Source organism: Macaca nemestrina, chromosome 6, assembly GCF_043159975.1.
Source record: "Macaca nemestrina isolate mMacNem1 chromosome 6, mMacNem.hap1, whole genome shotgun sequence".
In the NCBI taxonomy this organism is placed as follows: domain Eukaryota; kingdom Metazoa; phylum Chordata; class Mammalia; order Primates; family Cercopithecidae; genus Macaca; species Macaca nemestrina.
The window spans coordinates 38,485,876-38,502,138 of record NC_092130.1 but is presented as its reverse complement, the minus strand read 5'-3'; the positions used below and the strand labels follow the sequence as shown (position 1 = coordinate 38,502,138).

Sequence of the window (16,263 nt, the reverse complement as noted above, 5' to 3'; positions counted from 1 at the left end):
GCGTAACCTTTTAAAGGTCAAAGTTTCCTTTAGAGAATCTGATGAGAATTTTGTATCTTCTATCTAAAAAAAAAAATGCCTAGACACAAAGTTTTACCTAGTATTCAGGGAGCCCAAGGAGTACAGATTTATAGCTTTTGAACTAGAATGATGCAATGGTCCCATGTGTCTAGTGATCCAGTTGCCACCTATAATTCCAGCTTCCTCAGGTCATCTCCCCATGCTCACTGTCTTCTCTCTACCCTCCCAACATCTGCTCAGCACTGAAAATCTGCTGGTAACTGGGAGGTCACCATGGTCTACTCTAGTACTGTGGTTCTCAGACTTTGCTTTTGCATAACAATCATTTTTTCTAATGAAGTCCTACCTGGAGCTCCAATATGGATAAAAGGGGCCTCTGAAGCATTTACTGACACATTTATTCATTCATACATCCATTCAACAGGTATTTATCAAGCGTTGCTTTGTGGCAGGCACCTGGCTGTTCAGGCTGGAGACCCTGCCTGTCTGCTTGGTTTCCCCCAGCTTCTCTCACTGGCCCACAGAACCCAACAGTTCTGGGATCCAGCCTGAAAATCACAGATTCTGTAAGGAGATCGCTCTGGCCTAGAGTGAGGTGAGGAGAAACCCAGAGACTCTGCCCCGGAAACTCATAACTTTGGGGAGCCTCATTTTCTTCATCTGTAAAATGGAATAATGGAATAATGACACCACACTGTATTCCAAGTATGTATGAGGCCTATTATCCCTAGTTGGGAGTATAATTGGCCCATTTCTGTGAACAGTGAACATGAGCACTGAGCTCCAAGAAAGGACAAAAAGAGGAGCAGATAGAGGAACTTTTGCCTGCAGTGTCCAGGAGAGACCCACGCTATTTAGAAGCTAGCTGATTGGCTGCTCGGAAATTTCCAAGAAAATTATAAAGCTGAACCTTGGGAAAATATCTGCTATTTCTTCCCTCCTCCATCCCCTGGAAGGCTGGCTGCTGTCAGTGCGGATTTCATAGACCCAGTTCACACAGTGTCCTCTGGGATTCACAAGCCTAAACCTGCAATAACAGAGGAAGGTTTACCGGCAAATGGGGTCCAAAAAGATGACATCTGCACTTGAAGAGCTACTTGCTCAGAAAGAACAGGGGTCTGCAGCAGTTCAGATCCAAGTTCCTTTTGCCTTGTGCTTGGAAATGTAGAGAGGTGCGGGCCTGCATGACTTTGATTTCTGTTCCTTTCAACAGTGTTTCCCGAGGGAGCTCTGTCGGGCAAGTTCACTGCTGCCAACAGCTCACCTCCAGGGCCTTTCCTTCTCCTCTCCTTGGTTGGCAGGCTGGTGTCAAGGTTGAAGGCCTGGGTTTTGGTGTTGGGCCAGCCCGGGTCCAAATCCTGGCTCTGGCTGTACTCCCTGCTTGATCTTGGGAAAGCCATTTGACCTCTCCAAGCCCCATATCAATGTCTGTGAAATGGGGTTAATCATACCTCCCTCCCAGGACTGTTGGAAAATCAAATTAAATCCTATTGTAAAGCCTGGTGCCTGGCTCATGGAAATGCTTTATAAATAGTTGTGCTTTCTTAGCTCTAATTTTGCAGCTGAGAAGCAGATTAGTTGGTAACATAGTGGTAGGGGAGCGGGGTTAAGAGCACACATGTCTGCTATTTGTGTACCTGTCACTGTGTACCAAGGTGCCCCACGCCTGTCCAGGCCCGGTGTGACAGTCTTGCCAGGGATTGGATGACAAAGAACCCTCACTCTATTACTCTTCCCTTCTCCCTCTTGACAGGTGCAAACAGGAGAATGAATCACTGCTTTTCCTTTATTGGTAGGTCAGAGAGCATTTCCTGGCACCCCCAGGGTACAGCCCCCTGACTCCTGCTACTCAAGAAGGCCATCCTTTCCTGCTTGTGGTACTCCGTGGCATCTGTTCTGCCAGAGGACTGACCCTTTGTGCTCTACATATGTTTTGCCAGCAAACACTTGCCTCAGCCACAAACTGTCCCTGTCCTCCAAAAGACTCAGAGCCGCTTACAAGGGGCTGCTTTGGTCAGTCAGGTGTTAGTCCTGGGGCTCCTGCCTCCTCTGTGGGGGTAGCATCAGTCACCCTAAAGTTCTCAGGCCACCACTAGCTAGTGAGTTATAAGATTTTAGAAACCAGCTCATGTCCCCAGATCCTCAGGCCCCTGATTCTTGGATCCAGAGGCGTCCGAGGTATGTTCACAGGCAACTGCCACTGCTGCTGCTGCCTCTGCTCCTGCCCTCAGTCCCCGTCTTTCCACCTGGGTCCCCCTGCACTTTCATGCCTGAGGCCGCACTGGTGGCCAAGTCTAGACTGAGGGTCCTCCCGCAGACCGAGAGCCGCCGCAGTGCCTCAGAGGCGGCCTCCACGGGCATGCCGGAGCGCTGTTCCAGCAGCATCTCCAACAGTGAGCTCATCTCCGAGACAAAGGTGCTGGCCAGCCTCGTGCCTGTTGGGCTCAGCTCTGGTGCCTCTGCCTTGCCGAACGTCTGGAAGGTCCTCGGCTCCTCCGTGGCTGCAGCATCCGGGGAGATCACATTGTCACGGTAGTTGGTGGTGAGGGGCAAAGAGAGTCTCGCCATCCAGGCCGGGTCAGGGGCGCTCAGCCGGTCCAGGGCCAGACCTGTGTGGGGAGCAGGGGACACAGTGAGGGCCAGGCTCCGGGAAGGACCAGGCGGGTGAGGGTGGGGCAATGGGCAGGGCAAGGGCAGTGGACAAAGGAGGGAAGGGAAATGGCAGGGGACAGACAGAGTGGCCAGACAGGGACAGGAAGGAAGAGGCCCTGACAGGGAAGCTCCCTGGGTAGGAAGGCAGTCGACTGACACACCCTGGCGAACCGAGTGGGGAAGCAGCAGGAGGAGGAGAAGGCCTAGAAGCAGGAATTAGCCTTTTTCTAAAGAATTTCCCAATCTGGGCTGTGGTGTGTTTCCAGTCTCAGTGTCTTCTATATTTCATCCAGGATTTTTACCCCTCAGGGCGCCTTCTCCCCTCAGGGCTCCACTAGCTGAGGATGGAGGGAAAAATCCCTTTTCTTAGCCGAGGCTGGAGTTCCTGACTTGGCGCTGCCCTTTGTTCCTATCCATAATAATAGGGACCACATACTAGGTACTTATGTGATGAACAATTTACATAATTATTTAACTTCCACACAAACCTTTGAGGTCAAGAGTATTATCCCCATTTGGTGGATGAGGAAACCGAAGCTGAAAGAAGTTAAGTCACACATCTGCTAGGCAACAAACCTCAATTTGATGCCAGGTCTGATGACTTTGAAGCCTCCCTATGATGGCACCACCCTACCCTCTCTCTGAAGAGCTGGCCCTTCGTCCCTCTGGATACTCCAGGTGCCCAGCTGGGGCCTCTGGAATTCCCAGGCTACCTAAGGTCTGCACTGTTATCACCTGGCCCCCGATCCGCAAATCCTCCTCAACATCATCTCTCAAGCTGCCGGAAACCCTGGCCTAGAGTCAGGCTGGGGAGGGGCTGCCTGTCCAAGGGCTGTCCCAGGAGAGGGACTGGGGTAGTGGTGGTGGCAAGTCAGCCTGGTGGCTGGGAATTCAAAAAACTGGCCCCTACATTTGCAATGCCACAGTCACACTTCTTTTCCCATCCCTTCAACAGAAAATCCTGTTTCAAGAAACCAGTCCTAGGCCTGGTGGTAGAGACCAAGCCAGAGGAAAGAAACTGTAAGTCTTATAGTTAAGAAACAGTGTCTTAAAAAAAATTAAAAAAAAAAAAGCACAACATCTACTTAACATTTATCTAATGTTTGCCTAAAGTGAGTTACTTTAAAATCTGTGCACAGAATAAAAGACTGGAAGGAGATATGTCAAAATGTTAACTGAAATTACCTCTGGGCAAAAGCAATCCGTTCTCTTTTTGTTTATCTATGTTTTTCTGTATTAACCAAATACTACTTATGTAATTTGAAAAAGTTATTCTGAAGTACGGGTAGTCATTTTTTGTACTGATAAATGAATCTCTGTCTTGCATTCTGGACTGTGCAGGTTGTGAGACAGTGTTGGGCTCCTGCCCTACAGGATCCTTGGGTTTAGCCCCATGCCTGGGACTTAGTGAATGTTTGTTGAATGATTGAATGAACATAAATATTCACCTTCAACCTCTGGGAAATGCAAACCTTAGTTTCTTGAGACTCCGAGGCTATAAGGTTGGATGGAACTCTTGGTGGTGTAGAATCAGGCCTTTCCTTGTACACGGATCAGAGAGCTTCAGAAGGAGTGAAGCTTGGAATGAGAAAATCGCTGGGGCGTATGAGAACAGCTGAAAAGTGATGCTGAATTCACCCAGCATTACCCACCAGTTCTAGCTGCAGGTGGGCGCTGGGCCAACCCGGGTTTGATTTCCCAGCTTTGCCGCTTAGGGGCAGTGTGTGTGACCTTGGGAAGATGGCTTAACCTCTCTAAGCTCCCGTTTCCTCTTAGGAAGTGGTGAGACAGTAGTACTTATCTTGTGGAGTTGTTGTGAGGTTCAATGAGTTCATGCAACCAGTAAAACATTATCATGGTCACACTCTCAAGTGGGGCAATCTGAATCTGAAGCAGCAAATCTGAAGCAATCTGAAGCCGCAAGATCCCAGTCTCCCCATGGCAGTCCAGCCTGTGAGCGGCAAAGGCTTTTCTGCCCCTCCTCTTTCCTTACCCCCCACTCCTTACAGTGCTCCTGTGTTCAGTACCCTTTGTGCTATGGGCAAGCAGGACCGTGTGGGAACTGACCCCACAGGTTCCAGCCAGAGCTGATGAATAGAGATAGAATCCAAAGCTATATCCCCCAGCCATACGTAGCTATTGAGCACTTGAAATGTGGCCGATATGGTAGAAGAAGTGAATATTTCATTTTATTTAATTTTAATTCATTTAAAGTTAAATAGCCACATGTGGCTAGTGACTACCGCATTGAACAACACAGCTCTAAAATTTAGAGCCACACTGCCTGTGTTAATAACTATCCATGAGCTGCACAACCTTGGGCAAATTATTAAACACCCCTGACCCTCACATTTTTCCTTTATGAAGTGGGGATAATGAATAGTCCCTATCTCATAAGATTTTCTCATGAGGTACTTAGAACAGGGCCTAGCACATAGAAAGTGCCCAATAACTATTAGCAATATTTTTTTAACCAGGGAGAGAAGTCCCTGCCGTGCCTTCAATGTGTCTGCAGCCAGATGGAGCACATGAGAAACAGTGTTAACTACATAGATAGAAAACCACAGCACAGGGATGGTCCGCTGTGGGGTGTGTTACCAAAGAAGGCTGACCAATGTCCGTAGCAGGGGCAGGGGGCGCTAGCAGATTCTTGAATTCAAATTCACATTATGTATTTATTGTCAAAGCTAATTGTTTGTCTGCAAAATTCTTTTTGTTTTAATTGCAATTGTTAGCATGTTAAAGAGTTGACCTGGTTCCCAGGGCGAAAGGGTATTAAAACACACCAGACGCAAATGAGTGGTAAGAAGTCCATAGAGGACAGGCTGGCTCAGGGTTTGGCTCCCCTTCGATCACTGGTGAGCTGGGTGACTCTGGGACGGCTACTCGATTTTTTTGAGCCTCGGTTTTCTCATCTGTAAATTCAAGGTAATAATTATCTACTTGAGGAGATTGGCTGGAGGCTTAAATGAGATCATGTACATAAGATGCTTCCACTGTGCCTGGCATGTTCACTATTCTTACAGTGATTTTTAAAATGAATAATCAAAGTAGGCCGGGTGCCTACTTTGGCTTTGATTACAGGTGGCTCATGCCTCTAACGCCAGCACTTTGGGAGGCTGAGGTGGGCGGATTGCTTGAGCCCAGGAGTTGGAGACCAGCCTGGGCAACATGTGAATCCCTGTCCCTACCAAAAAAAAAAAAAAAAATCAAAACTTAGCGAGATGTGGTGGTGCTCACCTGTAGTCCCAGCTACTTGGGAGGCCAAGGTGGGAGGATCACCTGAGCCCAGGAGGTCAATGCTGCAGTGAGCTGTGATCACCCTGTGATCACGCCACTCTACTCCAGCCTGGGTGACAAAGCAAGACCCTGTCTAAAAAAGAAATCAAAGTAGAACCCAGTCTTTAAAATACTTTCTGAGGCTGCAAGGATGAAAGGGAAGTTAAATGTTGCTGATGTTCCTCCACAGAAACAGAATGGCTTTTCCCTGCAGTGGATTGGAGTACAACTCTGAAGCCTGGACACCATGGGGCAAGGTGACTCTAGGAGGTCCCTACCTGTGCAGGGGTCCAGCAGACTTGACAGCTCTTCTTCTAGCAATTGCTTCACAGAGAGGTCCTCTTCAGGATCCAAAGGCCCTTCCTCCTGTTCTGGGTCTGTCTGGCCTCCAGCCCTCGCACTCGGGCCATCTGTGTCTGTGAGTGCACTCCTACAAAAGAAACCAGCCAGTCCATGGGTAAGGACATTCCTATATAGATCCATTCATTCATGCCCATTTATGTTTGCATTCATTTACCCGTATAGGGAACTGGATTCACAGCCTGGCCTCTGCAGTCAGACCAACCTGGATCATGTGATTCCAGCCCTCCTCTTACTCTGTTTCCTCATCTGTAAAATGAGAGTAATAAATAACACCCACCTCACAGGGTATTGTGAGGGTAAAATGAGACGCTGTAGGTAAAGGGGCCTACCACAGAGCCTGGCACATTGTAAGCACTCAGCAGACAGAAGTGAAGATGAGTTCATTGATATCATTCTTGTTGCCCCTCCCATGCCTAGGTATTTCCTGGCACACAGGAGGAGTTTAGTAAACCTCAGTGGAGCCAGTGCAGCCGTCTATCCATCCATAGAAGAAGAGCTCCAGCAAGGCTGGGATTTTTGCCTGTCTCATTCCCTGCTCGCTCACTGATGCTCAGAACAGGGCGTGGCACACAGTGGGTGCTGAATCAACACTTAATGAATGACTGAACATTCCTTCCTTCCTACTTTAGGCCAAAACCTAGGCCAGAAGAACAGACCTATGGAGGGTGCAGCTGGAGTGAGGCAGCCTAAAGCTGCTCAGAATCTGCTACCTGCATCCCAGTCTCCTGCTGTCTCCATCCTGGCCCCTCTCTCCCATGGACACTTGGGGACAGGCCTGGACCCTCATCCCAGCAGGTGGAAAGGCTTCTGAGGGGTTTTAAGGCGTAGGAGTCCTTTCTGTTTGTTTGGGATTTTTTCCCCCTGTAGCCATTTCTGCTGCTGTGAAGAAATGAGCAGGGAGGTGGCAAGTGTGTGGGTGATAATGACAACTAATGTTTATTAAGCAGTGAGTCTGAGTCAGGCCTCATGTGATGCAAGGTCCATGCACCGTCTCATTCAAACCTTCCACACCTGTAAAGGGTTCTCTTCAATCACCCCATTGTACAAATGAGAAAACCAAGACTTGTGAAGATTTTGCAGGTTCCCAAGGTCCCCGTAGATTAAGAGATAAAGCAAGAATTCAAATCCAGGCCAGTGTGACTCTGGAGTGTGTGGACTCACCCCTGCCGTACACTACCTCTTGCCATCCTTGTAAAAATAAGCTATAAGTTGTCAGGGCAAGAGCACTGATGCAGGAGTCAGGAACTCTGAGAGCTGGTCCCAGCTTTGCCACTCACTTGTTACATGACCTTTAGCAAAATTGCTTCAAGGGGAAAGGAGTTAGCGTTGTGTGTGCACCTACTATGCGTCAGTCCTGGGCTATGGGCTTAGAATACAATTGATCATGAAATTCTCACCCCATTACTACAAGGGAAATGGGATGGCTTCTATTTTACAGATGGGGAAACCAAGGTCCTGAGAGATTATCTCACTTGCTCAAGTTTACATAGCTGGTTTGAATCAAACTATTCAGAGCCTCAGTTTATCCATCCATAACAAGAAGTTGGATTTGATGTTCTCTTAAGGGCTCTTCAATTCTAGGATTGCCCAAAGGGACACGCCCACATATCCATGTCTTTAGTGGGGAGCCTTCATATTACGTCTATGGGCCCAGAGAAAGAGAGGTGACAGTTACAGATATAAACGCAATTTACAGCACCTCTGTAATCAGGGGACGAATCGAGCCTCAGCGATGAAGTAATTTCCTTGGTGACTACTGTATTGATAGTATTTATTAATACATCTTGATAGTCCTATAGGACTTCTAGGTCGTGTAAATACTATCAATACAGTCACCCCATGACCAAGCCTCCCAGGGTGGGAGGATGGATGCTGTCTGCTGCACCCTCCCAGGGGACCGGTGTCTGGGATGGGCTCACCCTTCCTCACTCACAGAGGCTGCAGAGATGAGGGGCAGCCAGTAGGGGCCATGAGATGCCTGTGGGGGCTACGTGCTGCTTACCTGCTGCCTCCTGGCTTGGCCAAGTACTTATTTCCTCGGTGGTTTGGTTTCGGCTGGAATTGGCCCTGATGCAGCAAGGACAGCAGCTGGGAGATTTGCTACAAGACAGGAAAAATCTGTTGACTCCACACAATTCCGACTCAGCACACTTCCTCGCCGGATGTTTCCCTCAATGCCGGTGCTTTCTTTTTATAGTCTTTCCTCTGGCTTCAGATGTTTGTGTGATCAGATGGGGGATGGTGCCCAGTGGCAGAGACAGGGACCTGGGCAGGCAGGTCCCCTGCTCTGTCATGTCACCCCAGGACCTGAGTGTCTGAAGGAGAGCAAGAGGACCCTCTGGGCCCATCCCCTCACACTCATTCCTCCGAGTGTCCTGCGCCTGGTGGACTCTGAGAGATAGGGGTGAAAAAGGCATTTCCTGACCATCAATTTGTTGTCACTTTGATAAAGATTATCTTAAAGAGTTATGTTCCCCTTTAGCAGTATTTGGACATTTGGTCGATTTTTGTTGACCAGATGTAAGACTATGTTGTAGAAAAGGCAAAATGGTGTCATTAAATTATTCATTTATTCATCTTTTCATTCATTCATTCAACAAGTACTTAATAAGTGCCAGGCAGGATGGTTGCAATGGGAGTAAGAAGGAGAAGGAGACCCAGCTGCTGCCCTCAGCATGGTCATATCTGTCAGGAGGTGAAGGTTGCAGGCAGCCCCACAGGGAGTGGGGGAGCAGTGAAGAGTGGTTACCACAGGGGTTGCCTCTGGGCGTAGGGAAAGAGTGGGGGCTCTGTGGGAGTGAAGGAAGGCCCCTAACCCAAGTTGGAGCAGGGAGGAAGCAGGGGGGTGGTACTGGATTAAGTTCATTCATTCATTTCAACAGATGTTACTGAGTTCATACTACATGCCAGGCACCTCTGCTGAGACCCAAAGGCTCCATAGGAGTTTGGCAAGTGGAAAGAGAACGAGGGTCTGGGCAAGGGGTGATGGTGACAGGGGGGTGGTTTCAGGCAGAAGCACTGCACACTGAAAGGCTGGAAGAGAAGGCAGAGTTTCAGAAAGATTGGAGAATGGAGTAGGGGATGGGTGAGCTACCAGGGCCAGACCCTATAGGCCATTGGGAGGGAAAGGCAACAGATCAAGTCCTGGGAGGTGGAGTTCTAGTTCAAGGCCATTTGTAGCTTATTGTATAGTGTTAGACAGGCTTTTAGACCTCCTCAGACCTCAGTTTCCTCATCTCTAATGGGGGGCTAGAAATACCCATACAGCCTTCTTCTCGGTGTTGTCAAGATTAAATGGTTTGAAAAAGTTAAAAATCCTTTGCAAAAGCAAGGAGTTGGGACTGTTATTCCTAGAAACACTGCTTCAACCTCCTGGGTCCACCCCCATTCCTCCCTTAGGAGGTCCACCGTGCCCCTCGGTGCAGCTTGAGATAGGAAGTGTCAACCTCAGAGGAGAGCTGGAAGAGGAGATGGCCAGAACTGGGGTTTCACTGTGACTTGGGAGACTCAGGGTCTCATTGCCTGCCTCAGGGAAGATCCCACCTCCCAGCCCAGGCCCAGAAGCCCTCCTAAGATACCTGCCACCCTTTGCTCAAGTGACAGCTGGCATTTCATGACATGACTCCCTACATGCCAATCCCTATGCTGAGCACTGTCATTCAGGGTCACTTCACAGTTACAGCCCAGATTCAAATCAGTCAGACTCAGGTTCAAATCCCAAATATGCCCCTGCCCCATCAATGTGGCCTTGAGGAATTACTTAAGCATTCTGAGCCTCAGTTTCCTCAACAGTAAAAAAGTGAATATTAATGAGACCCAGATCATATGGTGGGTTATGAGATTTAAATGAGCTTATTAATAGATCCCATGATAAACAATGATTGTCCAGTGTCATATAATCTCCCTTAATTCTTTTTTTTTTTTTTTTTGAGACGGGGTCTCGCTCTGTCGCCCAGGCTGGAGTGCAGTGGCCGAATCTCAGCTCACTGCAAGCTCCACCTCCCGGGTTTACGCCATTCTCCTGCCTCAGCCTCCCAAGTAGCTGGGACTATAGGTGCCTGCCACCTCGCCCGGCTATTTTTTTGTATTTTTTAGTAGAGATGGGGTTTCATCGTGTTAGCCAGGATGGTCTCGATCTCTTGACCTCGTGATCCTCCCGTTTCGGCCTCCCAAAGTGCTGGGATTACAGGCTTGAGCCACCGCGCCCGGCCAATCTCCCTTAATTCTTACAACAGCCTAAGGGAAGAGATACCATTATGGCCATTTTGCAGAGGTGGAATTGGAGGCTTACAGGGGCTACATAGAAGTTAGTGGGAGGGCTGGAATTTAAACTCAGATCTGACTTTATGTGCTGCTGGAAAGATATGAGCATTGGGCAAGCAGCCTCAAGTTGATCCCAAATGGGCACCTTTCTTTCTGTCACCTCAGTGGGGCCACCCACGGTGCCTATTCTCTGTTGTCCTGTCTACCAGCAGCCAGCACAGTGCTCAGCACAGAGTTTATCCAAAAAGCACCTGATCAATGGATGGATGAATGGAAAGATAAATTAGTGGTTGGCTCTGGCAACCTCTGGGTCTGCACTGATTCCAGGGCAAGATTCCTAAGAGAACAGCTGGGCCATCTCCAGGTGGCTTCCTGAGGAGGGAGTAAGGGAAGGAAACTGTGTTTTGCTTCACAGGAAACATGAACTGATGGCCTGGCCAAATAGAGGTGTGCCTTGGGCAGGCAGCCTGGCACAGTGAAAATATCTGAGGTTCACAGAAGCAGATATGGGTGTGAGATCAGGCATCATCCCTGAAAAGGTTTCCACACTTGTGTCTAGAAAATCCCAGGTCCTTAGACATTTTGTCACTCATCATCCCATTTAGACCTCACACTCTAAGGAGGCAGACACAGGGTAAGTTTGGTCTCATAGTCCCCATTTTATAGATGAGGAAAATGAGGCTCAGATGTTGAAGGATGTGTACAAGGTTGCCCAGCTCCTAAGTGACTGTTGAAATTTGAATCCCAATCTGCCTAACTGCAAAGTTCTAAGGTTATTTCCTCTGCCGCATCCTGCAGGCCCAGCCAGAAAGCTCTGGGGTCTCAGACAAATTATTTGCTACACCTGGGTTTGGGTGCAATGATGCCTATCCTGGCCTTCTTCATAGGGAGGTTGCCCAGATGAGATGAGGGCAGGCAGAGAGTGGAGATGGAGAAGTGCTTTGAGGAAGGAATAGCAATAATTTGCTGAGTACTGACTACATGTCAGATGGACGCTGTTCTACAGGCATTAAGAGCATTCACTCATTTTATCTTCAAGCAAACTTAGAAGATGGGTGCTGTTAACACAGACATCTTTCAACAGAGAAGTTAACTTCCCCTGTGGTTCAGAGCTAGGAAGAAGTGGAGCTAGGATTTGAACTCAGGCAACCTTGCCCAAAGCTTATACTCTTAGTCACTACCTTTGCTGTGTGTCTACTTGTGAGGCACCATAAATGCCTTGTAGGAACTAATTGATCAAATCCTCTGGACAACTCTACGAGGTAGATACTCTTACTATCATTTCTAATTTACAGATAAGACAACTAAGGCCCAGAGACAGTAAGGAATTTGCCTAGGATCACACAGCTAAGTTCAGCCAGTCACAAAGCTGTGCCCTGAACCACTGCTATCCAAAGCATCAAAAAGTACCAGGTGAGCCTAAGGAAGAAACATGAGGACTGTGCAGGTTACGGGGGTGTCTGATGCTGTTTCTGGTGGTCAGGAGTGACCAGAGAAAGAGCTGCCCATGCCCCAGGTACCTGAACAGGAGGAGAATCCACAGTGAGCTCCTCCACGGGGTTCCGCTCGGCGAAGGCAGCCACAGACAGCCGGACCAGACTCCGCAGGATCTGACGGGGCCCTAATTCTTTCTCAGGGGACACTTTGCCATTGAGATGTCGCTGCCGTCTCAGGGTTGCAGAGGAGGCTGGTGGGCTCTGTGGAGCCTCCTCACTGCCCTGGTCTCCAGCCAGCCTCCCTGTGGGGCTGCCTGCAACTTTCAGAGGCCTGGAACGTGGCTGGCCTGTAGCAGGCTGGGGCTCGGGAAGGTTCAGGTTCTCCCGGGAGGCGTTCCTCTGCCTGGGATGGTTGAAAAGCAGATTGACGGTGTCTTGCAGCACCTCTCGGCTCTCCGCCGGTGCTCCCTGGTTGCCTTGATTACGTAGCGTCCTGTACAGGGTCGGGGTGAGGTGGAAGGGGGCCTGAAGGCAGGGGTCCCAGCCTGCTTCCATCATCGCCTCCTTGTCCACGTCTTTGTGGGACTGCCCGACTTCACAAGGCTCACCTGCCTGACCCCTGAGCATAGGCACGAGGTGGATGTCTGCCTTCTGAATGTGTTTCTGGGGCCTCTTGGGCTGCTGGCGGTAGGTGGACTCGGCCTCCCGACAGTTGTAGGCCCTGTTGTCCTTCTTCTCTGTCCGGCAGATGGACATGAACAAAGCCAGGATCAACCCGAAGATGCCCAGCAGTACAGTCAGGCAGATCACTGTCAGCATCGACATGCTCAAGGCCCCAGGCTTGCGGGCTGAGTCCCTCAGGTGGTCAGCACTGGTGACAAACATGATCCTCAACAGGGCTCGGGTCTGTAAAGGGGGGCTTCCCTGGTCCTCTACCACTATCTCCAGCTCCCACTCACTCCCAATGAGGCTGCTGGCATTGGTAACGTTGACGAACAGCTGCCCTGCATGGGGGCTGAGGATGAAGAGGTGGGCTTCATTTCCACTGCGGATGCTGTAGAGGGGCTCTCCATTTGCCCCCGAGTCTGCATCTCTTGCCACAATGGTTGTCAAAAGGAATGGCCGGGAGCTGTGAGTGGCCAGTGGAGGTGTGTCAGTGCCTGCTGGACCCAAGCCATTGGGAGTCTCGATGGGCACTAGCAGGTGGCCTGTGGAGGCGTTCACAAGCACGGAGAGGCTGGCTTTTCCATCGCTGAGCACAGGCTGGACCACCTCTGGGGCATTATCATTGGCATCCAAGAGGCTGACCCTCACAGAGACACTGGATGCAAGCATGGGTTGCCCGCTGTCCTCTGCGATCACCTGGAACTCAAAGCCGGCCATCTCTTCATAGTTCAGTGACCTCTGAGCAGTGACCTCTCCTGTGTTGGAGTCAATAGCTACTAAGTGAGCAACTGGGGAATCATGGATGCGGTATGAGACTTTTCCATTAATACCCAAGTCTGCATCATGAGCCTTGATGGTAATGAGGTGAAGAGAGGGTACGTTGTTTTCCCGTGTGGAGACTTCGTACCTGCTTTTCTCAAACACAGGTGCGTTGTCGTTGATGTCACTGATTTGAATGCTGAGCTGTTTCTTGGCTGATAAGGGCTGCAGTCCTTGGTCTTGGGCTAACAGAGTGAGTGTATATTTGGGCCACTGCTCTCTGTCCAGTGTGGCATTGGTTAGCAACATGTATGTGTTGCCATTAGTTCTTTTCAGCCTGAAGTGGCCCAGCTCTTGGCTCAGCCAACAGTGGACCAAACCATTGTTTCCTGAATCCAAGTCATCTGCCATGACAAGAGCAATAAAACTGTCCTTGGGAAGAGCTTCTGACACCAGTGATGGCTGGGAGGCCCATGTGACATGGATGCTTGGGATGTTGTCATTGACATCCAGAACCTTGATGAGAACTTTGCAATGGGCTGGGATGGGATTGGGACCCAGGTCCCTTGCCTGGACATCCACCTCGTAGGCAGGGTTCTTTTCATAGTCTAGAGGTCGACGCAGAATGACCTGGCCTGTCTTGGCATCAATACTGAAGGTGTCCAGCACCTCTGGAGGCATGTGCTTACTGAGGAAGAACTCCACCTCCCCATTGGGGCCTTGGTCAGGGTCCGTGGCAGTCAGTTTTATGAGAAGAGTACCAGGGGCAGCATCTTCTTGGATTTCTAGTGCCAGTGAACTCTCAGCAAATACAGGGCTATTATCATTGGAGTCCAAGACGTTGACCTTGACCAAGCTGGTGCCTGACTTGGGGGGGTTCCCATTGTCATAGGCAGTTAACACCAGATCAAAAAATGAATGGATTTCCCTGTCCAGCTCCTTCACCACTACGAGTTCTGCGTGTTTGGTCTCATCAGGGCCCACAATGACATCCAAGGCAAAGTGCTCACTGGGAGACAGAGTGTAGGTGTGCAGGGTGTTAGGGCCTGTGTCTGGGTCAAGAGCTCTGTCCAGGGGGATCCGGGTGCGCAGAGAGGCGCTCTCAGAGATTTCCAGCTCCTGCTCGCCTTTGGGAAACCGTGGCTGGTGGTCATTGATGTCCAGCACTTGGATCTCCACGTGGATCAGAGCCAAATCCCCTGTGGCAAGCACATCAAAGGAAACCAGGCAGGGATCCCACTGTCGGCATAGCTGCTCTCGATCCAGCCGCCTACCTGTGCTGAGCAAGCCTTCCTCAGAGTCCACCTGAATGGGGAGCGCCTGAGGCAGCTGCAACACCTGGAAGGCAGCCCCAGCTTGCCTCTGCCTCTGCCTCTGCCTCTCCTCCCGGCCCAGCTCCTGGGACAGCTTCCCGATCACTGTGCCAGATGGCACTTCCTCTGACACTTGGTATTTCACCGTGAGAGTGGTTACCTCCTGACCATCCCCTAAAAGAAATAAGTAGCCACCTGGCCCCAAAAGCCCCAGCAGAAGTTGCAGAAGTTGCATCATGCTTACCACCAAGTGGGCCACATTCAGAAACTGCTAGAGTTCTTTCAAGGCTGGACAAGTCCTCCAGTGTTTCCTGGATGGCTTGATCAGCCCTGTGCTCCTTCCCCCGGGCCTGCTGGCACAACCTTGTCCCATAGTTAGATGATGATGGAACAAGCAGGACCCCCAGGCAAGGCCATCTTCATCGGAAGCGATCTGAGATATCCAAACGCCGATCAAGAATTGCCAGGATAGACCCCTACAGGGGAACTAGCTGGTCCACTTCAGCAAATGATGGACAAGAGCTGGTCTAAGAGGGACCTGACCCAGTTGAGCAGGATGTGGGACTCTGACTTCCAAACAGTTGCTAGGCTGGGGAAACAGAGAAGCAGCTTTTTCCTATGGAAACCCCACCTACAGGAAAAGGGAGGGCTGTGAGTTTTCAATGCCAATTAGAGAAAGAGCATTTCCTGTGAAGCTAAGTGGCCTGCCACTGAGGAGGATGAGGCTGGGGCTCCGGGGACAGGCCAGATGGGAAGCTGCTGTCCATGCAGCAAGGCTGCTGCTGAGGGAAAGGGAGCCTCTGCATCACCAAGTGAGCAGAAAACTTGAGCCTCCACCTGCTTGCAAGCGGACTGATGCCCCTCCCGGGCAAGTCATGTTTCCTGTTTCTCTCCCCTTCCCCAACTCTCTTTGTTCCTATCTTTTCCCCCATTGTTCCCCTCTCACGCCTGTCTTTTTCCCACTCTTGTTTACCTCTCTGTCTTGACTCTGCCCTGATCACCTGTTTTTGTCTCACTGCAGCTGTGATTAACAGAGCAGCCATCAGAGCTAAACTGCCTGAGTTCAAATTCTGATTTTGCAACTTACCAGCTGTGTCATCTGGGACAAGTCACTTAACCTCTCTGGGCCTCCATTACCTCATCTGTAGAGTGGGGATGGGAGTAAGAATAGTAGCCCTTTCAGCGGGAAACTGTGAGGATTAAACGAAATGATGCATGAAGGGCTTTGGCCTGGGCCTGGCCCCGTGTCACAGGCAGTGACGTTATTGCAAGGGATGAGTGTTGTAATCTGCACAACTTGTCACACCCTATGGCTACCTCTGGATCTTGTATTGGCCCTGGGGCAGTCCCTGCCCACACTGATCTATGAGGGTGCCCATGGTCTTGATTCCAAAAGCTGCAAGAACCCGTGTGACTTGACTGTGTGGCTCTCCTCCTGCTTCCCTTCAGCCCCCGCCCCCCCCTCCAGCCTTGAAGTCCATTGTTCTCTGCATCTGGTCCAGCCTGAGTCT

The 16,263-nt window shown here is 50.1% G+C and overlaps 1 protein-coding gene across 2 annotated transcripts; it reads right to left on the bottom strand.

The window, feature by feature from the left end:
- Positions 1 to 400: 400 nt before the first annotated feature.
- Positions 401 to 15,325, bottom strand: LOC105466969 (protocadherin 12). Of its 2 annotated transcripts, XM_011716219.3 has the most exons (5): positions 14,997 to 15,167; positions 12,099 to 14,638; positions 8,318 to 8,415; positions 6,231 to 6,382; positions 401 to 2,630 (listed from the first exon to the last, which is right to left on the bottom strand). In XM_011716219.3, exons 2-5 carry the CDS (start codon positions 14,118 to 14,120, stop codon positions 2,206 to 2,208), a joined length of 2,697 nt encoding a protein of 898 aa, XP_011714521.2. In that variant the 5' UTR covers positions 14,121 to 14,638; positions 14,997 to 15,167; the 3' UTR covers positions 401 to 2,205. The 2 variants fall into 2 exon arrangements, with proteins under 2 accessions (XP_011714521.2, XP_011714520.2); XM_011716218.2 differs by having other exon boundaries at positions 12,099 to 15,325.
- Positions 15,326 to 16,263: the final 938 nt, after the last annotated feature.

Excerpts from the sequence above, each read along its gene's own strand:
- LOC105466969 (XM_011716218.2), bottom strand. The coding sequence starts at position 14,990 with ATGATGCAACTTCTGCAACTTCTGCTGGGGCTTTTGGGGCCAGGTGGC. Across the intron at positions 8,416-12,098 it reads TGGATTCTCCTCCTGTTCAG|CAAATCTCCCAGCTGCTGTC; the intron begins GTACCTGGGGCA and ends CCTGTCTTGTAG. Across the intron at positions 6,383-8,317 it reads GCCAAGCCAGGAGGCAGCAG|GAGTGCACTCACAGACACAG; the intron begins GTAAGCAGCACG and ends TTTCTTTTGTAG.